At 48.5% G+C, this 18825-nt stretch overlaps 1 protein-coding gene across 2 annotated transcripts; it reads right to left on the bottom strand.

Moving 5' to 3' along the window:
• Positions 1-577: 577 nt before the first annotated feature.
• Positions 578-18620, bottom strand: SHPK (sedoheptulokinase). Of its 2 annotated transcripts, none has more exons than XM_040243732.1 (7): positions 18219-18620; positions 13122-13263; positions 7692-7875; positions 6768-6920; positions 5027-5202; positions 2662-2862; positions 578-1336 (listed from the first exon to the last, which is right to left on the bottom strand). In XM_040243732.1, exons 1-7 carry the CDS (start codon positions 18492-18494, stop codon positions 924-926), a joined length of 1545 nt encoding a protein of 514 aa, XP_040099666.1. In that variant the 5' UTR covers positions 18495-18620; the 3' UTR covers positions 578-923. The 2 variants fall into 2 exon arrangements, with proteins under 2 accessions (XP_040099666.1, XP_040099667.1); XM_040243733.1 differs by lacking the exon at positions 18219-18620 and adding an exon at positions 15645-15986.
• Between the last annotated feature and the right edge of the window lie 205 nt (positions 18621-18825).

Raw genomic sequence — 18825 nt, 5'->3', positions numbered from 1 at the left:
CCAGAGAATCCTGGGAATGCAAGACAGGCTGCCTCCCTGACGTCGGCTCCTCCCGATGGACAGGGCTCTCTGCTATCCTTTGGTACATCCCGAGGTGCCTTCTCTCTCAAAATGGAAATTCCATGACTTTCCTGAGTGGTCTGCAGCCACTTGTCTCAGTAGAACTGTGGGGCAGGCAGGGCTTTGCATGGGACAACCCACAAATGATTCCCAGAGCCATGTCCAACTTCCCCAATCCAGTCCTGCAGCAGTGCCAGCCTGGGGCATCAGGACAAGGGGTTCTCTCTGCTTTCTCTCTGGCAGGAGCACACGCAGCTGCAACCCTCCCCTTGGAAGGCCTCCTGGGGACATGCAGGGGCAAAAACACATTGCTGCACAGACACACTCCTAGAAAAGCGTCTTTCTGCTATCTGGCCAGACTCTTGGAAACAATATGCCTGAATGGTGCGGCTATACATCATCTGTCCCCCTTGCTGGTCACGTCACCCACCTTTCCTTCCCTCTTCTGTGCCTTCAACCAGCTGTGTTGTGAGAACATAGGACGGGGTGTTCTTAGTTGGAGCCCACAACCACCAGATTATATTTGGTGTCTGAAGCCCACATTTATTTCGCCTACAGATGAATCACAGGTGACCCTGTTGACCAGGATGCTGGGTTACCATTCCTTTTCCTTCTCTCTTTCTCTTTCCTTCTTTCTTTCTCTACATTTGCAGCCAGCTCTCGGGTGAGTTTCAGAAGGCACTGATTTGGGATCTGGTTGATGATTCTTGGCTGCATTATGAGTGTGTGACTCTTGAGGCCCCAAGAACAAGCATTGCTTAAAAGCTGCCCACAGAGCTGTCCAGGAAAAGGATGACCCCCAAGATCGGGTCAGGGACGTTAATTAGATAAAATTTGCAACAGTCCTCTGGCCAACGAGTGTGCTAGGACTTCTGCTGGCTAAGGCTTCTCTGGAGCATGACCAGAGCGGCCCCCACAGCTGCGTCTACATCCTGTCCGTAGGACACTGGCAGAGGGAATGCCCTCTGCACCTCCTGCTTCAGCACTTCGTTCCTGGACAGTGCACTCCCACTGCCGATCACCCTCTCCACGCCCCACTCCTGGAGCTGCCCAAATGGAAGCATCGAGTGCAGGTTCTGAATGATGCCCCTGCACAGGGCCCGGGTCACGTGCCCCAGGGAGAGGTCAGAGGAGGAGATTCCGGTCACTGAGGCCAGCTGGTCTGGCAGGTGCCTCTCGCCCAGCACTGTTGGAGTGATGGTCAGGCAGGTGTCTCTCTGCTGGACAGCTGCCTGGATCATGCGTGAGTATACCGTGGATTCTTCAACCTCCAGGCCTGCCAGGGACAGAGAAGGTCGTGTGAGTTCAGGCACCCCTGTGAGTGCAGGCTATAGAGTTCCCAAGGGGGCAGGAATGGGTTGACATGCTGCCCTTCTTCACTGTAGGGGGCTGCTTCCTGGCTCAGAACTCACACAGTCTGGCTGGCTGTGCTCAGACCCAGACCCCAGCCAGCTCTCTCACTGCTCACCCCAACCCAGCCTTCAGGGAGAGAACTTACATGCTATGTGAGCCCTAACCATCCCGCAGCTGTGGGATGCTTGCTCCCAAGTGGGCCAAATGCATACACTGATCAGTAAGTATCATCACAGCTGCTAGTAGACTTATTAGTGGTGTCAGAGAAATCCCAGGACAACAGTCTAGCCTGCCCCTCAGCAAAGGTTGAGAACCATCAGTCTAGACCAGAGCTTGGAGTTCTGAATCACTCAAGGATCTTATTAAAATACAGCTTCTGGCTCAGTATGCCTGGGATGGGGCCTCAGCTTCTGCATTTGTCATCAGCTCCCAGAGGAAGCCAGTGCAGCTGGCCTGAGGACCATGCTTTTTGAGTAGAAGGTTCTAGATCAGTGCTTACCACCAGGTGAGAGCATCAGAATCACCTGGGGAACTTTTAAAGACATATTTTATTCACTTATTTGGCTGTGCCAGGTCTTAGTTGCAGCCCGTGGGATCTTCAATCTTTGCTGTGGTGTGCAAACTCTTAGTTGTGACAGCATGTGGGATCTAATTCCCTGACCAGGGATTGAACCTGGGTCCCCTGCACTGGGAGTGCAGAGTCTCAGACACTGGACCACCAAGGAAGTTCCACCTGAGGAACTTTTACAAAATTCCATGCTCAGGATCCCCCTTCCCCAAGTCAAATATTCACCATTTCTAGGGATAAAAATAGCGCTGAGAACCTCCAACCAAAAGCCACGGTAGAGTCTCGTCAGTAACACATTTAACTCCTATGTGCTGCAACTAAGACCCAGTGCAGCCAAATAAGTAAGGAAAAAAAGAAATAAGGCAAATCTCAAATACATGGGGCCCAGAGGCTTATTGACCCATAAAGTAACACAGTGGGGTGAGGGAGAGCTGGCAGACTATCAGGATACTCCGCAGTCAAGGTTAGGAGTAGTACTCTCAAAAGAGAGTAGGCAACGGCAGCTCAGAAGATGAGAGTAAAGAAGGCTGCCAGCTCAGATCCCTACAGAAGGAAGGAAGGTGCCAGAACCTGGTTCCGTCTGAGACTTGAATCTAGAAGTTTATTGCACATTCAGCACCAGGACACTGCCACAGAGACAGGACAAGCAGAGAACACACCCCTGAATGGACCACCCTTACCTAGATCTGCCATCCACTGGACCAGCATGTGGACAAACGTGGCCAGCACGTTGCCCCCATTGAGTGACGCTGCCACAGCCAGGTAAGTCCTGTCGAAGTATGGGAAGTAGGCAACTGGGGCTGCGGGGTCTGCAGTCTGCGCTGGCTGGAATCCTGAAGGCATGGAGGCTACCAGCTGAACCGAGGTGCTGATGTTGAGAACTGGGGTCCGAGGAAAGCAGAGGTTAGGCCTGTTGGGCTAACTCAGAGGCTACAAGTCACAGTGGGGCTGGGGAAGTGTGCCACAAATTTCTGGATACTCCTCCTTTCAGGAGGCAGAGACTAATTGAAATAAATCAACTGGACTTCCCAGGTGGCACTAGTGGTTTAAAAAAAAAAAAAAGCCTGCCTGCCAATACAGTAGACACAGGAGACAGGTTCCATCCCTGGGTCAGGAAGATCCCCTGGAGAAAGAAATAGAACCACCCACTCCAGTACCCTTGCCTGGAGAATCCCATGGACAGAGGACCCTGGAGGGCTACAGTCCATGGGGTCGCAAAGAGTCAGATGTGACTTAGCAACTAAACAACAACAAAGGATAGTACTGGTCAGTTTATAAACTAAAGTTTGAATTGTAATAGTTCTAACTGATGGAGGAAAAAAGATGTGATGACAAAGAAAACCCAAGTAAGATGAATGTATTCTCTGTTCCCCTTGATAACAAGGCAGGGCTCTCAAAGTGGGCCCACTCAGCCTGGTTGCCCTGAGGATCAAATGAAACATACACTCTGCCAACACCTTGCTGGGGCAGGCAGGCCCAAAGTCCAAGGTCTACTCCACCCCAGGAGGGGCAAATGACAGCCCCCAGACCATATCCAGCCTGGCCATCTGTTTTTATATGGCCTAGGAGCTAAGAGTGGCTTTTGTATATATATATCATTTTTAATGATAAGTTTATTGAGGTGTATTATAATTCAAATAAATTCACCATAAAATGCACCCTTTTCAAGTGTGCAGTTCTGTGCTTTCTAGTATATTCCTTTATGCACTGTTTATAGTACATACACAGGTAAACATCACTGTGATCTAATTTTAGGACATTTTTACCACTCTGGAAAGAAATCCCTTACGGTTTAGCAATCAACCCCCACTCCCAGCCCCTGACAACCATGAACCTTCTTTCTGTCTCTTTGAATTTGCCTATTCAACTCTGGACATTTCCCAGGAATGGAATCACACACTATGTGGCCTTTCACTTTCCTTCCCATGTTGTAGCATGTTACCTCTGTGGATATACCACATTTTAAAAATCCGCTTATCAGTTGATGAACATTTGGGTTGTTTCTATCTTTGGCTATTATGAATAAGGCTGCAGGGAAAAAATTGTGTACAAGTTTTTGTGTGGACACGTGTTTTCAAATCTCTTGGGTAAACACCAAGGAGAGGAATTGCTGGGTCATGGTAATTCCATGCTTAACTTTCGGAGAACTGTCAGACTGTTTTCCAAAGGGACTGCACCATTTTACAATCCCAGTGGGATATTCTTACCTTTTTAAATGGTTGAAAAGAAATGAAAAGAAGAAGACTATTTCATGAGACATGAAAATTTTATGAAATTCACATTTCAGCCTCTATAAATAAAGTTTTATTGGAACACAGCTACACTCACTCACTTATGCATTAGCTAAGGCTGCTTTTCTGCCCCAACAGCAGGTAAGTAGTTGTGGCAGAAACTAAATGGCCCACAAAGCCTGAAATATTTACTACCTGGCCCTTTACAGGAAAACTTTGCCAACCCCTGCCTTGGAGGGCAGCCTCTACCTCACTGTGACTCACACGAATACAGGAAAATCTGCACTTCTAATCAAATCCAAGAGAACTTGCATTGACACACACACAGTAACAAAAACCCTAATCTACTCATCTGTTTCCTTGGTCAGGGAGACACACAGAAACCAGCTAACTAGAGAGAGTCGTTTTCCTCACCTGGCCCTGGAAAAGAAAGGCACTGGCTGTGCTCAGGGCAGAGCTCTTCCTGCCAGACGATAAGCTCCCTGGGTAGGGGCTTCACCTGTAGGGATGATGGTGGGGTTTTTTGTTTGTTTGTTTTGTTTTTTATTGGACTAAGAGCCTGTGGGCTCTTAGTTGCAAGATGCAAGATCTAGTTCCTTGATCAGAGATCAAACCTGGGCCCCCTGTATGGAGAGCACGAAGTCTTAACCACTGGACCACCAGGGAAGTCCCGAAGGTATTTTTCATGTTTGCAGGACAACAGTCAAGAGGACATTGAGACGGCTGGCTATGTGTGCCCCTCAGACCCTCACACAGAGCTGAGGCTTATGAGGCCCCAGTAGAGACTAGAGGAGAGAACCAAAGAAAGACTTACCTGCATCGGTCTTTTGGGCCATGCAGGAATAGACGGAGGCCTGCAGATCACCCAAGGCCACGCCCACCTGTGTCCCCCTTGGGATCTCAAACCAGGCCTGCGAAGTTCTTCCTGCCACACTGCCAGGCTCCGCTACATCTGGGAGCAGCTGGACGGGAAAGCCGGCGGCCCTCAGTCTGCAAATCGAAAGTGGACAGCCTGTCTACCTGGTACTGGCTCTTCTGTCTCCTGTTGCTTCCAGGAAACTGAGCAAAGGAAAGTGCCTTGGGACACGCGTTCAAGAAGAGAGGGCAGAATCCAGTGTTGGTACAGATGGCCCTTTTGCCTTTGTTTAAATCCATGAGATGTCTTGAGTTTTTTAGAGTGAACACTGGCTTTCAAGAGCTTGGGATGGGCCTTCCAAGGAAGAACATAACCAGTTTAAGCAGAGGTGATCGGAAAGGATTGGCTAAGAAGCAGATCGGCATCTGGCCTCCTGTGTTTGAGGGGAGCACAAACACTCTGCGAAGGGGGGCAGTCAGAGTTTTAGAGCCAAGTCACAGTTGGTTAGCACAGGCCAAACCAAAGTCAAACCCATCAGTCTCCTGAATGCCAAATGTAGTCACCACTCAGGGTTAGTGAACATGGGGCTGTCAATTTCATAAAACATGCTAGAAAGTCCTTTACCTGAACTACCAGGCGCTTTTTGTTTTATTACAGAGCTCAGAATTGGGGACCTGGAGGAAGTGAATTTATGGACCTCTGGACCTGAAAAGGCAAATGATTGTTTCAAAAGAATTTAAAAGGTATCCCTCAAGCCTACTCCTTCCATTTCTTAACCGTACTTTTAAATATATTATGATAAAAATTAATTTTAAAAAAGAAAATGCATTTAAAATATTATCAAAAACAGTCAAATACCTATAATAAATTTAATAAAAGATGTAAAACTCTATGCATACAAGCTATTATTAAAAGAAATTAAATATTAAAAATAAATTAAATAAATGAAATGCTTTTAGAGGTGTGTGTCATAAAAAATATATATATATATATAAAATGGTGGTGGGAGGGATAGTTAGGGAGTTTGGGATGGACATGTACACACTGCTATATTTAAAATGGATAACTGGAGGACACACAGTTTTCACGGTCAGGAGCCTGCCGTGTACCCCCTTTGCCTGACAAAGCAATAAAGTTATTCTTTTCTACTTCAAAAAATAAATAAAATAAAATGGAAAAGCAACAAGGACCTACTGCACAGCACAGAGAACTCTGCTAAATGTTACGTAACAACCTAAATGGGAACATAATTTGAAGAAAAAATAGGTACATGTTTTTGTATAATTGAATTACTTTGTCACACACCTGAAACTAACACAACATTGTTAATCAACTATACCCCAATATAAAATAGAAAGTTAAAAAAAATAAGATAAAATAAAATTTAAAAATGAAAGTTGTTGTTTAGCATCTATGGGCTGGGTCTGGGATTCAGAAGGAACCGGGGAGTGCACCCCAGGCCCGGGCAATGGTGGAGGAGCAGGAGAGCTTGGCATGGTGGGCAGCACCCTTCCCCAAGGACTTCACTTACAGTCCGGCCCAACCATGCCCAGGGGCTGGAACAGGCTGGGGGCTGTTGGAACCTGATTCTTGGCCTCATGGAATCCTCCACTACTCCCAGATGGGAAAACCCCACTGAAGCTCCCACTTCAGAGATTCTACCTTTCAGCCTCAAGCCAGCTTGCAAGGGTATACTCACATCTCCAAGTTCCAGCTTTGGCTCCTGGTGTTGAAATAGCCCCAGCTAGCAGCATTTTGGTCGGACATCAAGGGTCTTGCCAAGCCGCACAGCATGGCAACCACATAGTCATGGATGGTGCCAGCTGTATCGTAGGACTTGAGGAACTCTGGGCTGTTTGTCACACCCAAAACAATTCAGCGTGGTTTAATATTGACTGAGAAGCACGAGCCGCAGCTAACTGAGGGCAGTGTGGACGAGACATGACATAACTGGGCAGCGACCAGAATCCCACAGGCTACAGTCCCCCACAGCCGAACTTCCCAAGGTGAGGACCTCCAAAAGCCTCCAAGCCGAGCTGGCCGGAGTCAGCCTTAGGGGAGGGTATTCATAGGAGGTCATATCATGCCTGGGAAAGCAGGACATCAACCATTCTTAGCAGTGCTGAGCCCACTATGAACCCATCATGTGACCATTGGCAACTCCCTTACCCTCTCTGGCCCCTTCTTTTCCCCTCTGGGTTAGAAGCAGATAACCAACAAGCCCCCTCTGCAAAATGAAGAAGCAGTGGTAGAGAAAGTCTAGGTCTTGAGACTGTACCCTGTGCAGGGCCACGCTCACTAAGGGACAGTCCAGTGTGGAGTGATGCTGACCGGCTAGAGGTACAGCTCCCTGGCCACTCTCCTGCATCAAAATCATAGTGCTTGGGCTCAGTTGTATGGAGCGTAGCCCTCCAGGGTCCTCTGTCCATGGGATTTTCCAGGCAAAAATGCTGGACTGGGTTGCTATGTCCTTCTCCAGGGGACCTTCCCTGACCCAGGGGTCAGACCCACGTCTCCTGTGCCTCCTGCACCGCAGGTGGATTCTTTGCCCACTGAGCCATCAGCTAGCCACTCTCATTCCCCTGAAAATCCATCATCCGATTCAAAGAACAGTCGTCCGTACCTATTTTTCAAAAGCCAGAAGATGGTTGCACAGCCAAACCCCGTGGCCACGCTGAGATGGGACTCCGGCTGGGGCAGAGAAGCCAGGAACTCGCTGCTACACCGGCCATCCTGCCACGTGACCAGGTGGCTCACAGCTCTAGGCTCGAACACAGGGGCGGCCTCTCCCTCTGTCCATGCACAGCCTGGAAGGAAGATGAGCAAAAAAGGAGAATAGGGCAACTGATGGGCAGCAGCATGTCCTTGAGACTACCCTGCTAGTGAGGTTACAGGACAGACTTTATCACCCAGGACAATGCTTTATTCACACACAGGGGTCCTAGCCAGGACCCAGAAGAGCAGGGAGTGGATGGTCCTAGAGATGGTTACAGTGAGTGAAGTCAGTCAGACACAGGACAAATATCATTTGACAGCGCTTATATGTGGAATCTTAAAAAAAAAAAATGGTACCCATGAACTTATTTACAAAACAGAAATAGAGTCACAGATGGAGAAAACAAATATGGTTACAGAGGAGGAGGGGAAGGGATAAATCGGGAGGTCGGGATGGACAAATACAAACTATTATATATAAAACCAATAACTGGGGACTTCCCTGGTGGTTCAGTGGCTAAGTCTCCATGCTCCCAAAGCAGGGGGCCTGGGTTTGATCCCCGGTCAGGGAACTAGATCCCACATGCGGAATTAAAGATTCTTCATACCACAACGAAGATCAGAGGTCCTGCGTGTCACAACAAAGACCCGGGACAGCCAAACAAATAAACAAGATTTTTATTTTTTAAAAATACATAACTAATAAGGACCTACTGTATAGCACAGGGAGCTCTACTCAAAACACTGTAATCAACTATATGGGAAAAGAATCCAAAAAAGAGTGGGTATCGGTATATGTATCACTGATTCACTTTGCTGCATATCTGAAACTAACACAGAATTGTAAATCAACTCTACTCCAATAAAAGTTATTTTTTAAAAAAAGAAAAAGAGCAGGGAGGTGGTCACAAATGTATGCACCTGAACCTTTTTAAGTTTCACCTGGAAAATAGGAGTAAGCGGGCAATGGGATGGCCCCCCCTTTAGGGTAATCTACCCTCAAAGTCACATTTCTGCCTAAAGCTGGGAGTCTAACCCCTGCACTGAAGCTGGACATCTGCAGCTTTTTTTTTTCAACCCTTTTATCTGCTTCCAACACTCTTTTGACCCTTTTTAAAAAACTTCTAGGACTATCATTTTTATTTTGTCTGTGTTATAAAACAGAGTTCTTACCATGTACCAGGGATTGTTCAAAGCATTTTCAAAATATTAATTTATTTAATCTACATATTTGCCTTACAACATATGTGTGATAAGAGCTCTAGAGCACAGGCTCAACAGTTGTGGCTCACAAACTTAGTTGCTTGGAGGCATGTGGAATATTCCCAGATCAGGGATCAAACCGGTGTCCAGGGAAACCCCCAGGAACAGTATTTTAAAAAACCAATTTTCCACCCCCTTTGCCAACTCTTGACATTCTCAAACTGATTTCTCACAATCCACTGAGAGGAGAAATGACTTCTCACTGTTATTTTCATCTGCATTTCCCTAATTAATAGTGACATCGAGCATCTTTTCAAGTGCTTATTAGCTATTTGTACTTTCTCTTCTAACATCTGCCTATTGGTTTCCTTTGCCTATTAGTCTACAGGGCCATTGGTCCTTTCTTTGTTACCCATTCTTCATAGGCCCCCAGCTTCATCCTTTGTCTACTATACACTGCTGAAAATTTTCTCCCTGCCTGCTGCTGGCCTTTTAGCTTGGTTTTATGATCCCCACTTGTCTCCTGCCATTACTGAGCCTGAAAATGGAATGTGGAAACTGGCATAACCACAGGTCTCTCAAAAGACACTAGTCATTCCCTGTCCTCTCCTCCAATGGGCTCGCCTGTGCCCTCATGGAGGCACTTAGCTCCCTGCTCGGGTTACTGGTGCCCGTCTGTGCCGACCACCTTGAGTGAGCCCTGGCAGAGGAGGGCTGAATCCCCATTCCTATGTCTCCCATGGGGCCCAGCAAGGAGCCTCAAGTATTGCAGATTCTGAAATCAAACCGAATTATGGCCACTGTTAAAAGCAGAACAACTTGATCTCAAATAGGATTTCACTCACTCCGCTAAGCGGGTTATCATCATGGTCAAATGGTGGCTCTCCTCCTTCCCATAAACAGAAACCAAACCAAGCAGGTGGGCGGGCGGGCTCCATGAAATATTAAGAAGCTCTCTCCACCCATATGGATGATGGTTTGTGTGGTTGTTACAGGGTCCAGGAGATGGGCAGAAGGGAAGGCGTGTGACCAGACCACAATCATTAGATCTCTGCTGTCCTCTCTGGGAAGGGTTTTAGTATTAAAAGGACGTTTATTCTCATTAATGCAAAATTAAGGAGTTTAAAAAGCTTTTACAACCTAGACTCTCCCCGAGAGGTCAGCACTAACACCATGACCAGCCTTTGGCTCTTGCTACTGATTGGAGCCAAGCAGCTCCCGCGGTCCCTGCTGGCCTGAAATGGGCAGACAATGGGAAAGGAGGAGGGGGAGGGCCTGGGCTGACTTCTGCGCTTATCCAGGCCCATCCTGGGGACTGATCAAAGGCTGCATCACCAGACCTCGGTCAAGCTGCTCAAAGGCAGGTTGCCACTCACTTGTCCCAGGGGAATCGGAATCACTGATTCTCCAGGCAAAGGAGGGGTGAATCCCATGTTCAGATCTTAACTACAATCCCTCCCCCAGTAGCCATCATCCTCTGCTTAAAACACTTGCAGTAAAATGTTGATATTTTTGAAGCTGGGTGATGGGTGTCTGTTGATTTATAACAACACTGTTCTCCCTACTTTTATGTCTATGTAGAACATATATATATATATATATAATTTTATTTATTTATTTATGGCTGTGCTGGGTCTTCATCGGAGCTTCCCTGATAGCTCAGTTGGTAAAGAATCTGCCTGCAATGCAGTATACCCTGGTTCAATTTCTGGGTTGGGGAGAGTCCCTGGAGAAGGGAAAGGCTACCCACTACATCACGGGTTTTTCTCCAGGTGCGGACAGCGGGGGCTGCTCTTCAGTACAGTGTATGGGCCTCTCATTGAGGTGGCTTCTCTTGTTGCAGAAGCACAGGCTCTAGGGCAGTGGACTCAGAAGTTGTGGCCCACGGGCTCGAGAGCACAGGCTCAGTAGTTGGGGTGCACAGGTTTAACTGTTTGGCAGCACGTGGGCTCTTCCCGAACCAGGAATCAAAACCATGTCTTCTGCATTGGCAGGTGGATTCTTTACCACTGAGCCACGTGGGAAGTCCTGAACATTTCAGAATTTTTAAAAATTTTTCTTCATGCTTGCCATAACAGAAACTCACAGCTTCCTCCAGGAGCCTGATCCTTCCTTCCTTGGACATTCTGTTGGGCTGTTCCTCCCTTCGTTGAGCTAGTGTATCCTTGTGTGGCTCTGGTCCTCCCAGAGACCTTTCAAAGTTCAGGTGTCTGAAGTCAGACAGACTTGGGTTTGAAAGCTGGAGTCACCACTTGCTGTCATGTGACCCTAAGCATATTATTTTATAATCTCTCTGAACCTCCACTTCTCATCTGCTCAAGAGGGACAATAATGTCACCTACATCATAAGGATGTTGGGAAAATTTGATGAGATCACACAGGTAACGCCCTTAGCTCCGCACCTGGCATGCAAAGTGCTCGTTGCTGTTTTGCTGGCTTAATTCCCCTCCTGGAGGCCAAACAGAACAAGCCACCCACATCTACACTGTGGCAGACCTTCTGAAATAAATACCCAACAAAATAATGCTTAGCAACGGTGCCCATGAAAAGGACGTGGAACTGAAAATTCACGAATATCTGTGATGATGTTAAACAACAAAAACCATGCTCAAATGCAGAAAAGTTTCCTCTGTGTCTTGATATCTCCTGCAGCTACACTAATCTCTTGGTGTTGGCACTGATGCTCCGAGATACTGGTACAAAGAAAGAGAAAGCTATGAAAAAAATCCACTCGACTGAATCCAACAGAGAATCAGAGAGGACTCACTCTTCACCCTCTCCCTGTTCATAATGTGTGAGTGGACAGTTCAATTTATTACATCTTTGAACAGGACAGGATGCTCACAAAACGCAAGAGGACAGCCTGACCCTTCACAGGGAGTCTTTGGCAGCACGTTTCTGGTTCCTGGTGAGACAGAAGATAGATGAGCCCCAGGCTGAGCAGCTGGAGTTTGTCCCCTGTAGACAGACACTCCAAGACGAAGATAAAAGCAGGAGCGAAGGGGAGCTGCACCCTGCTCAGATAAAAGGTTAATAAGAGGCCGAGACTTCCCTGACAATCCAGTGGTTCAGACTCCGTGCTTCCAATGCAGGGGGCACAGGTTTGACCCATGGGAACTAAGGTCTGGGAACTAAGATCCCACAATCCCACATGCCTTGTAGCCAGAAAAGAAAGAGAGAGACCACATATTTCTCATTCTTGAGGTCAAGGAGACCTTCCCAACTACACAAGCGTAAAACGGCTCCTCAGGGGTCAAAAAGGGAGAGAGTGCCACCCCATAGTAGGTGATGTCAGCATTCCCATAGGCCTCTTCCCTAGAATCCACCTCAGCTAAGAGATGAGCATGCACACAGGGGAGGACCCTGAGATAAACTAAACATGGCAAAGCAAGGTGATTGGCAGCCAGAGGAAACCAGAAGAAATGCCCCATATAAGTGATTCAAACTACCACAAGGGCACAACTCTTTCCCTGAGCCCAGCTGTGCATCTATCCACACATACCCTTTTTCCTCCTAGCAAACAATGTACTTGTTTCACTACTTTTTGTATCTTTGTGGAAATTCCTTTCTACAAAGCTGACAGACCAGGACCTTGTCCCTGGCTATGGGTCTCGGGGCTAGGATTCAGCTCTCTCACTGCCTCACTCTGACTTCAGTCTCTGGGCAGGGAACCAAATTCCTGCTTTCAGCCGTGCCACAGGCTGAGGCCATCGAAGACCACAGGGTGACTGCTTTTGCTTTGTTTTGTTTCAGTGTGGACCATTATTAAAGTCTTTATAGGGTTTCCCTGGTGGCTCTGTGATAAAGAATCTGCCTGCAATGCAGGAGACAAGGGTTCGATTCCTGGATCAAGAAGATCCCCTGGAGGAGGAAATGGCTACCCACTCCAGTATAATTGCCTGGAGAATTCCATGGACAGAGGAGCCTGGCAGGCTACAGTCCATGGGGTTGCAAAAGAGTCCAACAGGACTGAGCAACTAAACAACAACATTGAACTTGTTACAATATTGCTTCTGTTTAACACTGGGTTTTTTTGTCCTGGAGGCATGTGGGATCTTAGTCACAGAACAGGGATAGAACCCACGCCCACAGGGTGACTGTTAACAGAACATGATTGCCCCCAAGCCCAGCATACCTTGGCCTGTTTTCCAAAACACGACTCCATGCATCTGCCCTGACACGCCGATGCCACAGACCTTCCGTAGCTGCTGCCGGGGAAGGGCAGCAAGACACTCGTGGAGGGCCTGGATGATTCTCCTCACATCCTGTTCTTGCCCCTGGAAACAGAATAGGACATGCTGGGCAGAGGCACACACACTGGGAGGAGAGGAAGACAGAGGCGGCAGGGACTTCCTGCGTGGGGGCTGCCTAGCTAATTCCCCCGAGGTCACTTCCAGGACCTGCTGACTGGGCCTCAAGGGTGAAATGTGGGCCCGAGGGGTCTCCACCACCTCCTCCTGGAGTAGGAATGTGGTGGGTAAGGTTCCACTCCTCCCTTTACCAATGAGGGAGGGCTTGACCCAGGTTTGATCCCTGGGTCGGGAAGATCCCCTGGAGAAGGAAATGGCAACCAATTCCAGCATTCTTGCCTGGGAAATCCCATGGAAGCAGGAACCTGGTGGGCTACAATCCATGGGGTCGCAAAGAGTCAGACACGACTGAGCGACTTCACTTAGAGATGAGGAGCCACTGCAGCTCAAGTTCAACCAATGGCCAGACTCTGGCCCTTGCTGTGGAACAGTCTGAGCTGAGAAAAGTGCTGCCCTGCCCTACAGGCACTTACAGTCCAGCCGTGCTCTGTGCTGTGCTTAGTCACTCAGTCATGTCTGATTCTCTGCAACCTCATGGACTGCAGTCCGCCAGGCTCCTCTGTCCATGGGGATTCTCCAGGCAGGAATACTGGAGTGGATTGCATCCCCTCCTCCAGGGAAGCTTCCCAACCCAGGGATCATACCCAGGTCTCCTGCATCGCAGGTGGATTCTTTACCAACTGAGCCAACAGAGAAGCCCAAGAATACTGGAGTGGGTAGCCTACCCCTTCTTCAGGGGGTCTTCTGGACCCAGGAATTGAACTGGGATCTCCTGCATCACAGGTGGATTCTTTACCAGCTGAGCTACCAGGGAAGCCCTATAGTCCAGCAGGACAGGAAGGCACAAGAAAGATGCGCTGCAAGGGGAAATAAGGCAAGGTACCTGGAACGCTGGGGTAGAAAAAGGATGGAACACAGCAGGAAAGATGTAAACAAGAGAACTTTCCTAGGGACTTCCCTGGTGGTCCAGTGGCTAAGACTCCGAGCTCCCAATGCCAGGGGCTCAGGCTTCAGATCTAGTCAGGGAACTCTATCAAATTTGCCACAGCTAAGAGTTTGCATGCTGCAACTGAAGATCCCTCATGCCACAACCAAGATCTGGTGCAGACAAATAAATAAATAAAAATTGTAAAAATAAAAAAACTTGTAACTTATTTTTTAAAAGAAAGAGAAGAAAGGCTTCCTGGACTAAAGCACCTGACATGAGGTGCTAGTGGTTGCTTCTGATCACATTCAGGCAGGCATTTCCTGAATGTGCTGAGGGGGCCAGAATTTGCTCCACGGGCAGTGCAGGCCTCCCCTCCTTGGAGCTAGCACTTCGTCTGTCAGCTGGCCTTGGGCTGTGGCAGTTCTTGGCTCCAAACAGATATGACCAAAGGATTAGAAAGAAGGAAGGTGAGGAGGGGTAGGATGGAGCAAAGACTGAGCAGACAGCACAGAGCATTTTCTTGAGGAGGCAGCCCCACATCCTAACAAGCCTCTTTTTTTGGACTGAACCACTCGGCGTGGTGTGGTCAATTAACTAGTCAACCCTAAAGGAAATCAACCCTGAAAGTATTCATTGGAAGGACTGATGCTGAAGCTGAAACTCCAATACTTCGGTCACCTGATTCAAAGAACTGACTCCTTAGAAAAGACCCTGATGCTGGGGAAGATTGAAGGCAGGAGAAGAAGGCAACGACAGAGGGTGAGATGGCTGGATAGCATCACCGACTCAATGAACATGAGTTTGAGCAAGTTCTGGGAGTTGGTGATGGACAGGGAAGCCTGGTGTGCTGCAGTCCATGAAGTCGCAAAGAGTCGGACACAACTGAGCAACTGAACTGAACTGAACTCGGCATGAGGGATCTTATTTCTCAGACTAGAAATTGAACCCGTGCCTCCCGCAATGGAAGTTTGGAGTCTTAACTACTGGACTGCCAGGGAAGTCTCCTAACAAGACTCTTTATGCACAAGAGACTACAGGAGAACTGACTGGGCAGTAAAAGACAGGGCAGAAAGAGGCTGCATAGATGAGCATGATCCCCCAGGAGGGAAGAACTAAGACAGCAGGCAAAGGAAGAAGGAACCAGGGAAGAGACATTTGTTTACACCTGCCCTGTCCAACACAGCAGTGATTAGCCACACAAGGCCAGTCCACATTGAAAACTACACACCAAATTTCAGATTTAGTAAGAAAAAAAATAAAGCACAATCTCTCATTAATAATTTCATATTATTACATATTGAAATGATACATTTGGATACATTGGGTTACATAAAACAGGCAATGTAAATTAATTTCAGGGTTCCTTTTTACTGTTTTTTTAACGTGGCTGCCAGAAAACTGAAAACTACATGAGACTCACATTTCCATTGGACAGTGCTGGTTTACAGAGTTCCCATGTGGCTGTCAGATGGTGCATGAACCCAGAACAGAGAAGCTGTTCTCTATATGGGCCCAAAGTGGGTGAGCTGTGTGGATAGGGACAGCGGAGGAGGGGAACAGGCTGGATGGAGTGAAGACAAGGAGGCAGTCAGTGTACAGCGAGTTTTAGTGGTGAGTGTGACGGGGGAGTAGTTCTTGGACAGACAATGGGTACACCCACAGTGTAATAACACAGGTGCTGCCCCCATTCCTTGGTTCGGAATATCAAGTGGTCTAAATCCAGATCAAATCCTAGAGCTTCAGATTGGAGGGAAAAAAAAGAGCTTAAGAACTCATTCAACCCTCCTCCTCCCCACTCCTTTTACAGAGGGGAAAATGGAGGCCCAGAAAGGAAAAATTAATAGCACAGAAAGCGTTGCAGAGGGAATTTCCTGGCAATTCAGTGGTTAGGACTCAGCACTTTTACTGCTGTGGGCCTGGGTTTGATCCCTGGTCTGGGAAGTAAGATCCCACAAGCCATGCAGCACAGCCAAAGAAAAGGGGGTAGAAGGAGTTTCCCTCAAAAATCCAGCTATTTTAAATCTGCAAAGAGCTAAACGTCTGACCTTCCACATAGTTGCCAAATTTGGCCATGGAGTACACAATCCTTCTAAAGAGTAAGAAATGTGGACAGGAGGATGGAACAGAACTATCAGGGGTTTCTATAGATCAGTAGTTCTTACTCCAGGGATGATTTTTGTCCCCTAGGGGGCATTTAGCAATATGGAGATATTTGGGGGTGTTGCAGCTGGGGAGGAGGGTTCTACCAGCTTGCAATGGGTTAGAGGCCAGGGATGCTATTAAATAACCTACAACGTACAGGACAGCCCCTCACAACAAAGAATCATCCTGCCGTCTAGTATCAACAGTGCCAAGGTTGAGAAATCCTGCTCCAGGTGAAATTACAGTAGTGCTGTTTGTCCCAGAGCGCAGCACACATGCAGAGGATGCAAGGGAGGCGCTATTATGAACATCTCCTAAGCCCCTCCTTAGGCAGGTGTGGAGCACTGGGTGTGCCTGTAAACAGAGAACAGCATGCTGAACACTGGAGGAAGTGGGGAATGTGGCCCTACGTCTAGAGCCAAGAAGTAGCACTATCTCAAGAGAAAAACGGCGCTGCCTAAAACCCACTTCCTGGTTTCTTGGCTCTGCTGCTCACCCCAATGGGGTCCAAGCTGACGTTGCCTCCATGTCAAGGTCCATGAAGTGAGATAACGATACTAAAATGCCCTGATGCTCCAACCAAACTAATTTTGAAAGACTCTGTGAAAATGTGCTCCTGAAATCTTTATCCTCTGAAGTGCTTCTGAGCAAGATGGACTCTGGGGACTCCCCTGGAAGCCCTGTGGTTAGAACTCTACACTTTCACTGAGGAGGGCCTGGGTTTGAACCCTGGTTGGGGAACTAAGATCCAACATGATGCAAAATGCAGCCAAAAAAAAAAAAGATGGAGTGTGAACCCTAAAGAACTGAGACCAGTTATGCAGCAAGAGCTTGTGAAAAACAAAGTTCTTGGGAATGGGGTTTGGCTCAGAAAATCGAGCTTTGTGGCCGGCAGTGGCCATAGAGGTTATCTATTTCAATTATAAGAACAAGCAGAGATCCAGAAAGTCATGAGGTTACAAAGAAAGTTCCTTGATATTAATTTCTATTATCAAAGAATTGAACATTGAGCTACCTTTTTCAGGGAATTAATGGACTCCATCTCTGAGGATTAACATCCTTTCTGCACCCACCTCTTACAACTGAGCACACTGTGGTGAAATTCTCAATTTCTATCTCATAGCTGGCAACCTACTCCAGTACTCTTGCCTAGAGAATCCCATGGACAGAGGAGCCTGGTAGGCTACAGTTCACGGGGTCGCAAAGAGTCGGACACAACTGAGCGGCTTCACTTAGTCACTTAGTCACTTAGCTTTCACAAGACACTAGTTTTTGTGCAGAAATATCAATCTGAACTTCTCAATGTCAACCTGTCCTAATGTCTTTCCTCCAAGCTCTCTCAGCCTTTGGGGTCAAGGAACTTTTGCTAGCCAAATGTTTGAGTTCCTCCACCCACAATCTATAGCTGTGGGATGAGAGAGGGGCAGGTTACACCTGGTTTTGCATCTGATTTCTCAAGGAAAACCCAGACACTGCCCTAGGAAACAAACTGAATCCTGAATTTGAGGACACGGGGCAGATGTGAGGAGCAGAGAGCCACAAGAATGAGAAGGTGGCCTGAGATCACTCCATAAGCAGGAGAGCAATTTTCCCGCAGGTCAGGGTACAGAAGGTGAAGGGCAGAGAGCACGGGGATCTAGCGCCAAGGGCAAGGCTTCCAAAGAAGGCTCAAGAGTGGCTAGATCGGTGCCAGCAGGTGGGAAAGCTCCTGGGAGCAGAGCTATCGAATCGAGGGAGTTGCATCAGGCAAGCAGAGATCAGGCAGGCTGGAGCAGTCAGGGAGACGTCATTGAGGAGGGAGAGGGTGTCCGGAGGCTCCCGGAGGCGGTGCGGCTCCAGGGAGCTGCCTCACCTGGGGCCCCGCCGCCGCGCTCTGGGCCGCCGTCTCGGCGTGCGCAGCCCGAGCACAGCTCGCCAGTACCACGAACCCGGAAGGGTCGCCGGGTGCGGCCTCCACCAGGGCCGCCTTCACAGACGTGGTGCCCAGGTCGATGCCGAGAGTGACAGATCGTGCAGCCATGACAGCGTCCGCGCCAGCACCCTTCACCCTGGACCTAGGCGCCGAGGCGGGCCCTCGCCTGCCAATCTTTCCAGCCACGCCCAACACACAGAATTCTCGTCTTCCCATTGGTTGAGGAGGGCTGAGTTCTTCGCATTCCGCTCGACGGGCCCCAGTTACAGGCGGAGCCGCGGGGAAGACGGGACCTAGAGCCCCCGCTCCGCAAGGCAGGGCGTGCAATGTTGGCCGAGGCTTCAGCTTCGCTCTCCAAAGTATCTCGGAGTTCCCGGACAGGCCCTGGAAGATTCGAGAGCCCTTGTGGCCCTAACAGTGACTTAGCCCTCCCATATACCGGAGTCCCCATCCCTGCCGAGTTGCCTGAGCCCCTCCGCTCCTCACCAACCCCCAGGCGTCTCAGAGGCCCAGGAAAACTACAGCTCCCAGGTTGCATCGCGCCGAG

This window comes from Oryx dammah, unplaced genomic scaffold, assembly GCF_014754425.2.
Source record: "Oryx dammah isolate SB20612 unplaced genomic scaffold, SCBI_Odam_1.1 HiC_scaffold_8, whole genome shotgun sequence".
In the NCBI taxonomy this organism is placed as follows: domain Eukaryota; kingdom Metazoa; phylum Chordata; class Mammalia; order Artiodactyla; family Bovidae; genus Oryx; species Oryx dammah.
Note: the sequence above shows the minus strand (reverse complement) of the source record. Positions and strands in the feature narration are given on the sequence as shown.